General features: G+C 35.3%; 1 protein-coding gene across 1 annotated transcript; it reads right to left on the bottom strand.

The window, feature by feature from the left end:
- Nucleotides 1-223: 223 nt before the first annotated feature.
- LOC111366896 (methionine aminopeptidase 1D, chloroplastic/mitochondrial-like) lies at nucleotides 224-8,229 on the bottom strand. The gene is made up of 10 exons (XM_022987579.1): nucleotides 8,126-8,229; nucleotides 5,437-5,568; nucleotides 4,389-4,617; nucleotides 3,875-4,036; nucleotides 3,735-3,776; nucleotides 3,090-3,161; nucleotides 2,671-2,750; nucleotides 2,149-2,246; nucleotides 1,088-1,135; nucleotides 224-647 (listed from the first exon to the last, which is right to left on the bottom strand). Exons 1-10 carry the CDS (start codon nucleotides 8,227-8,229, stop codon nucleotides 502-504), a joined length of 1,113 nt encoding a protein of 370 aa, XP_022843347.1. The 3' UTR covers nucleotides 224-501.
- Nucleotides 8,230-8,625: the final 396 nt, after the last annotated feature.

The following is an 8,625-nucleotide window of genomic DNA, read 5'->3' as shown; positions in this document are numbered from 1 at the left end:
TAAGATGAGATTATTGAGGTCCACGCAAAAACATTTTGGTTGGGGCAATCTGTCGAACAATAAGCAGGCTGTTTCTATGTAATTGCAATCTCTTTTAAACAAAATTAATTAGGTTGCAACAAATGGGTAGTGGTCTGGCCCGTGTACTATTATATGTTGATGGGTTTCTTTTCCTGGGTTCAATAATCTGGAGTATAATTCAATGGCTGATTTGGAACAAGTGTTTGAAAAAACATAAAACAGTTGACATGCATAAATAATTCAATAATAATACAAGTGTGAGAATCTATCCCTACGAATTACTAGTATACAACAAGAAAATATACAAGTCAAGATTCAATCCCAAATGATTGAAGAAAAGGGACATCGAATAAATTGGAAGTCAAATGGGTACCCTTTCCTAATTAATTAAGTGAATAAAGTTGCATCCCATGATAACGTATGGTCTACGGGGGATGCCCCGTTCTCAGCTTCTCTTTGACAATGCTTAGTAATTCCATCTTAACATTGGGTTAGTATCTCAGCACCATTCTCGGTAATTAAGAGGGTATGCTCGAATTGAGCGGACAGATTCCCATCCTCTGTCACAACAGTCCAATTATCATCCCACATTATTGGGTTAATGCTGCCAATTGTCAGCATCGGTTCTGCACAGTGATATATGATTCTTGTCGTCGATGTAATAAACCGTGAAAAAAGAATGAAGGCCAAGAAATAGAAATAATTTCGTGCTAGAATCATGATAATGACCATCATATAAAGAAAATCTACAAGGTTCAACAATGAATTCAGTCATTTTGGTTTTCCTTCATGAAATTAATAAGTCCAGAGGAAATGATATGACAGCATATATCAGTGTGTTGAATTGTATCCATGACCCATTAAGACTTGATTGGCATTTCCTACATTCTGCTATCTTCGATAGGAGAGTAGGAATGCATCATCAGCAAATCATATGGGCCAATTTGCAATCATTATTATGCATAAATTCTCAAATATTTTAGATCTCATACACCAACATTTCTACATCATCAGCACCATGAGATGTACTTCACTGAGGACGAAAGCATTAGACAAGATATATTACCAATTGTGAAAGTCTGATTCAGCAACATGCGTCCATGACCATTGTTCACTACAAAAACCAACATCAAGAATATATAAAGGTGTTAAATATACAGAGTCAGAGAAACTCTTCGGAACATGATAAAAAGGGTGCAGGATGGTTGGGCAAAGGCCCGTAAAATAAAAGTATTGACAAGGCCACACAACAGAAAGGCTGACTTTCTAATTTTTCTCCACTCAAACAAAGGAGCGGTGCTTTCAGTCTACAGTGTTTCATTTGTCCTGCCAGTACCTTACTACTAAATTGTTGTGTAGGATGAAAGATATATCTAAATTCCCCAAAATTTATAGCAGTTCAAGTAAGCCAAACGTTTGTAGTGTAAGTGAAAATTCATATTAAGATCTTCAAAAAATATTTACAAAACTGCCTTTCAAAGAAGAATATATGTACAAACGCCCACGGCCAGAAAGGCCATTATTCATCTGAAATAAAGCATCACATAGACTCTTGGAAGAATATAGGTGCAACAAAAAGAATATATAAGGAAATATTAACGGATAATCCTGTTCTTTTTGGAGGAAATCCTACATTTCATAATGTTGGTGACAAGTCCAAACCTACATGAAGAAAGATTGGGAATAGAGCTTGAAAGTGAAAAGAGTATTAAAAATCGTAATGGTCGCAGCAAGTACAAGCACACATATTCTCCAAACCAATCTGAAGATAGAGCAAATATCAACCAACACAATGATACCTAAAAATCTAGAATTGAGATGGTTCTTTTTAGTCTGTCACAAGTCATATTAAATATATCACTTCAAAATATGGAATGATAAGCAGAAGGCTTGCTAAAAGTACTCTTTGACTCCAAGAATGATGCGAGGCAATCCCCAATTACCAATCCAGTACTAAATATTTCCCTTTATTTTACTTGGATCTTGTGCTCCCCATGACTGTTACTTATAAGAGGAATCTATAGCTCGGTCAACAGAACATATATGCACACTAAATCATTACTATTTAACATGAAGACAAAGATTGCAAAGACACAGAAAATGTTAACATTAAGTTGGAGAATTTACTGAAGTGCAGAATGACTGGATCGCTATGGAAAACCCGTCCAACTCCATGGCCAACAAACTGTTGGACAACCCCGTAATGGTGTTTATCTGCACGGTCACTTCAAAGAGAACATCAATACTAAGTATTAGTCAGTAAAGAAAGTCTGACATTCTGCAAAGGACTGAAAAGTGTAATGCCACGATAAATTGAAAATTTGTACATTAGAAGAGATTTCCATTGTTCTATAGTTTAAATGGACGAGTTATAATGACTGCTTTCAGTTAGCATGGAAATAATAGTACTAAAAATGTACATTACATTTGTGTATGCAAGAACATATGCCTGCGCTCGTCTCTGTGTGCATTGCACGTTTATCAATACTAGAATGTAGATTACATAACATACGTGAAAAATAAAAGATCACTAATTTATACTCAAAGTATAAACATATACTAATTAATGTTTCTGATGAAGAAATAAATATAATTGAAAACAGCATATCATGTTTAAGGAAAATATTAAACTGATAAAAGATTACTTACTGTATTGTCTTGCCAACTTTGTTAAATTCTACTCCTGGTGCACATATTGATATTGCATTGTCAAGGCATTCTTTGGTTACCTAAAGCAACACACGAATTACTCTCAAGAGATGATAAAAGTATCTACAAATCTAAGTTAAATGTCATTGAGAATGAACTTAATCTTCTACAGTGGCACAACAGTTTGACATATTGACAAAACCAAATAGAAGAACTGATGTGCTCCACAGGCAACATACAACAGAATAAAGCAAGTGGGAATGAAAACAGGAGAAGTTTAAGTCCATGAAATGGTGTAGTAGTTCCATGAACAGAAAATTCATTTTGCATTTCTAGAGAAGACGTACATTCAATATATCATTTTAACCAAATGGAAATGTATAAGGGTAACCAGAACTGCAGCAACCAGAAAAGCATACTTTTACCAAGTTTCTGGCTTCCTCATCAACATCTCCAACAAAATATGTTGTTGAAGTATCACCATGATAACCCTGCATAGGACAGTAAGTTGAACAATAAAATACAGTAAAACAAACTTATAAACTTGCAGAAAATTATATTAAAGATATAGATCAGTGAAAAGTTGCTCCAACAATCAATGAAGAGAAATACTAGCATCACAAATAACATAACATAATGCAGTAACAGGCTATAATCGCCATAGAACAACATTCCAATAACACAATATTTTCCTTTCCAAGAGCTAGTAGGCAATTGTACAAGTGTATTTGAAAAACACTACATGTAAGCTCTCAGCAAGTTCTAACTCCAGGTCCACAGACTAAAGCCTAGATTTCATCATCTCATGGTAGATAACATAATCATTGATTGGATAAATCATTTGAGGTTATCATCATCCCACTGCTATTCAAACGCACCAGGAGTTTTTATATATTCCAAGCAAAACCATTATCCATCTGGCAGCAAGATACAAATTTCCTTAGTAACTTTTATTTTTAGGGAAAAATCTAAAATACAATCTCACACCAATGATTCCTTTGCATCCCTATTTTAGTTGAAGTGAAGAATACAGCATGGCTTTAATTGATTGATAAAAAGCTTACATTGAGATAAACTGTGATGTCAATATTGACAATATCACCATCCTGCCAAGACAACATATACCAGAGATCTTAGACTTGCGAATATATGAAAATTCTAGAGATGAAGAATCAAATAATGACAATGGTTCCGTACAACAAACCTCAAGCACGCGTGAATCTGGGATTCCATGGCAAATGCACTCGTTCACAGATGTGCATACACTCTTTGGGAACCTGCCATAACCAAGTGGAGAGGGATATGCTCCATTGTTGATGATCATATGATGAACTGCTTCATCAATTTCATCCGTTGTTAAGCCTGGCTGCCAAGAGAAGGAAAAAAGAAGAAGTTAATTTCAGCATACAAGTATAATTAATTCAGGTGTACCTAGAAGGCATATAAGGGTTCAAGACCAACAGTAACTTGTTACAGAGTCTGCAGTTAAATAATCTAATATGCGTAGTAAAATAGCTACTTAAAATAGGTTAAGTGACAGGATGAAGATATTATTGACCACCAGTGGCGGGCTATTTCTTCCTAGTTCCATGTCAATTTGAATGCCTTAACTGGGACTAAAGCCACCTCATTGACAGTGAGAATTTGTAGTGAAGCTAAAAGCTGTGTCTGAAGTTGATAGGACATCGATGAAGTGGTCGAAATGATCAGAAATTCACCTTGATTAAGGTCCCAGCATACTGAAGAACCTGTGCAGCGAGCTTTCCTGAAGCTTTCATGCATTCTATCCCTTTCTTATCATGCACCTCTGGTCTACTTGCAAAGCCAGGTGGTTTCTTAGAATTGACATAAGGAGGCCTTGGTATGTGAGCAGGGACAGGCCGATGAGGAGACACTTTCCCTGCTCTTAAACATTTACGCTTGCTATTTGGCAATTCTTCTATAGTTCTGCCAGTGTTAGTAGAAAATCAAAAATAGATATGTGCAAATAAGAAAGCACAAAAACTGACACATATTAAGGTGCATGCATGCACACATACAGATGCACATTGAAGATTAATGTCAACAGCAAAACTGCAACCAGTAGTAAACTTTGGTTGTAAAGATGTTTCAAATAAGTTTATATGATTTAGGCACACAAATGAAAGAGGAAATGAACAAATCATTTAACACTCCGGTCATTTTTCACAATTTACAGCAATAAAGGACTCGTACAAATAGTTGACAGGTGAAATACATCAATAAGTTCATTATTACCTTTATCTTCTGCCTCAGAGCAGTCAAAATGCAACCAAGTGAAATATCCATGGAATACTAAAGTCTCTTATTGCTTGAGGCTTAAACATATCAAACACTCTTATAGCTTAATGTTTAAACACATTAAATTCTCCTTTTTCTTCTTCAGCTTAAAAATACCAGCTAGCAGCCATGGTTCAGAAATGTTGTGTCCAGCATTTTTTTGATTCTTGTCTTCTTGTTGTTGTCTTATCTAAGTTATTGCAACTTTGTAGATTAAATCTATGTTATAGGTGAACTTATAGTTTCATGAGAAGAGTACAGAAAACAGAATTCCAGATTTATGTGAAAAGTGCAAAAGTAATGATCTAAGTGAAATGAGCTAAAGTGATCAGGAGTTGGAGTAATGAACTCTTCAAAGAACTATCACCAAAGAACATGCAGTTGAGTGGAATTGACAGATACAAGTAAGTGCAAGTGTGCTCATGAATCATGATGTCACATGATTGGGAAAGTGAGCAGATACCAAACCTTCTGTTGAACAATAAATTTGTTAAACCAGAAAACTTTCTCGAATTGAGCATTGACACATGTTTTCTACCTGTATAAAAGTAGAAAGTAAATAAAACCCAATTTATTAGTATGGCTATATAGGAGCTCGATCTAAAAAGTTCATTTAGATAATTAACTGGTACACTTTTGAATGCAAATATCAATCTCAAACGAAAAAGACTAATAAAGATCAAGATCCCTGCTAAAACTAGAAAAAATAGGAAGAGCAAGCTGTGGGTAAAGATTAGAAGTTCTTTGGTTCACAAAGCTGCAATTCTTCACTAATAGCATTTGTAAACTAATAGCATTTGTATATGATAATAAAACTTTCAGAAAAATGTATATGAATTAGAACAATGCAAAGACAATAGTATTTGCAGCAAAAACAACATATATATGTTTTTTGGGTTTAAATTTTGCAGCAATATGAATCCAGAGTGGGAGGTATCCCGTATTGTTTTAAGCATCTTCAAACCCGTGCACTGTGGTTCCAAAGACTAAGGGTGCGGTTGGTTTGCCGTTTTCGGGCCATTTTCCATTTTTCGTTTTCGAAAACTCTAAAAACGCGTTTGTTTTAACCAATATCGCGATACCCTATAAGCGACTTTATTCTTAGATAAACATATATTCGAATTATCTCTTCTCGTGCATGCGATTTTAAACAAGTTGGGAAGGGCTGTAACGAGACATAAATAAGCACAAAATAGATCAAGCCCAGTTCCAGCAACATGCAAAAGACAAGGAAATGAGATAACAAATGAAGCCCAGAACAAGTGAGAAACCAAGCAACTACTCCATAACGGCCCAACCCACCAACATAAAATATCCAAGTCACATGGACGAACCAAGAATCATAAACAGCTCATACATAAATTTATAATATATCAACACTATTTGGTTTGATCTATCTCTTCATGAACTCTTTAACTCATAATTTCTCCTTATCTCACATCTTTTACAAACTATTACACAATCTATGAAAACAATTTTCGTATTGACTTCAAAATTTTATCGACTCCTAAGTCTACCGAATTTGGTCGCCTTTCTGCCCACTTATATGGTACTTGTCTATTTAAATAACATTACAATGCAAGATCATTGCTCTGATAAGAGTCACGACGATCATATACACTCAAACAATCAAGATAGAAAAAATTGGATGTGGGGAAATAGGTTGACAGGTTTTTGGCTAGGAAATTTTGATTTCACATCCTTGGCTCTGTGGATTACTGAGGAGTTAAAATTGCAAGTGAATAATATTACTAGACAAGCAGTAAAGTCAACCTATTGAGTTTGGATTATCATCTCACGAAAACTACTCTACACAATTATTCATTTTAGTAAATCTAGCTTATACTTGAAAAATATAAATTTTTAAATGAACGATTTAATAAATTGTCTCACTTTCCCATGTTTATCAACTTGCGTTCTTCTTCTGTATATCCAATAAAGCCCTCCATGTGTTCGGATGGGCTAGCCTTAGCCTTGGCCTAGGCATCGAAACACTTGGCTTTGTATTTCAACAACTTGGGTCAGCCCATCCTTGGCTTATAGGGCATAAGGTGTCGACCTCAGCTTAGTCCTAGACCTTCGGTTTTTGCATCAAATTTTTAGGTTTCCACTCTTGGGGCCTGTATGGAGCTTTGGCTATGCTAGGCTCCAAGGTTCGGCTTGGGCCTCGGCTTAAGTTTCGGTCTCAAGTTTAAAACTTAAGTTTGTTATATTCGAATATGCTTACTCCGTCATATAGACTCCTCGGTCGCCAACCTAGACTTAATTACGGAGAGCTTGAGTCGAACACATGCACAGGGTCTCCACGTGGAGGAAACTATGCCTCCAAGTGAGGTGGAGGTATAATGGTCGTACTTTCTTTTTCATTTTTTCAAGTTAATGCTAAAATAAAAGAGCAATGTTATACAAACAGGGCTTTTGATGGGCTCTGTGACAAAGGCCGTTTGAGTAGCAATATACAAAACAAAATGAATGAATACTGTCCAAATTGAATCACAAACTGACCGTGTCAGAATCCTAATCAGGAGGAGACGACCGCAGAAGATGATAAAACAAAAAAAGCTCTCAATAATTCAGGGGGAGATTTTAGTTCTATTTAATTATAATCGACACTGTTACTCTATCACTTGCTGCCAAATAAGTCCAAGCCAAATTGACCCGTCAATTTCCGACATTTTAAATGGCGTGGGAAAGTTAGGGAATCCAAAGTTGTCAGGCTAACTCCTGATTGGACACTAGGCCTAGGCCCATATGTGGACCCCTGAAACCACAATCAACTTCCTCTCTCTCTCTCTAAAAAAATAAAAAAATAAAAAAAAATAATTAGCACAAGACATTCCTACCTTTCATGATTTTTGTGAAAAACGTTCATACTTTTCGTTTTCTAGTGTATTTCATCCCTATCTTTACCTTTTTTTGTGCAAAATATCATTTTCATCATTTTCCTCAATAAAAAGCTATAAAATAACTAACATGCCCTTCTATTTAAATTAAAAAATATATAAATAAAGAACTAATGGCAATTATTACCCCAATTTTTAAAAAAGTTCAAAAGAGTCCCAAATAAAAAAATAAAAAAGTGGTGGTGGTGGAAAACCCCCATAACACCACAATTATAAGCACTGTTTCTTTTCTTTTCTAAGCATTAAACCTTTACAGGAACACAACAATGGCAGTATCTTTATCTAAGCACTGTTTCTTTACTTTTCCATCCAAGCTCTTGAATTTCTCTCCCAATTTCAACACTACTTTCTCTTCCATTATTGCTAAGCGCCATTTCAATCTATTTGCTTTATACCCATCATGTAATCCCGTAATTCCTACTATGGAAATGGGATTTGTGATGAAATGGAAAAATTGTTCTACCCACTAATGAATCGTCTGAGGGACTCCTCAGGATTTGCCACATGGTAGTACCAAAGGAGTATCCATTGAGGGCTTTTGTTGTACTGATGCAATTTTTGCTTCAAATTCCATGGTTTTTGTCGCATTTTCTCATTCTATATTTATCAATTTTGCTTGAAATAATAGTTACTACAAACTCAGACTCTGTAGTATATTAGGCTTTAGAGATTCATACTCGGCTATAAATTGCGGTGGAGGTGGAGAATTTATTTTATTTTTTTATTTGGGACCCTTTTGAACTTTTTTAAAAAT

This window comes from Olea europaea, chromosome 18 (assembly GCF_002742605.1).
Source record: "Olea europaea var. sylvestris chromosome 18, O_europaea_v1, whole genome shotgun sequence".
Classification (NCBI taxonomy): Eukaryota; Viridiplantae; Streptophyta; class Magnoliopsida; order Lamiales; family Oleaceae; genus Olea; species Olea europaea.
Note: the sequence above shows the minus strand (reverse complement) of the source record. Positions and strands in the feature narration are given on the sequence as shown.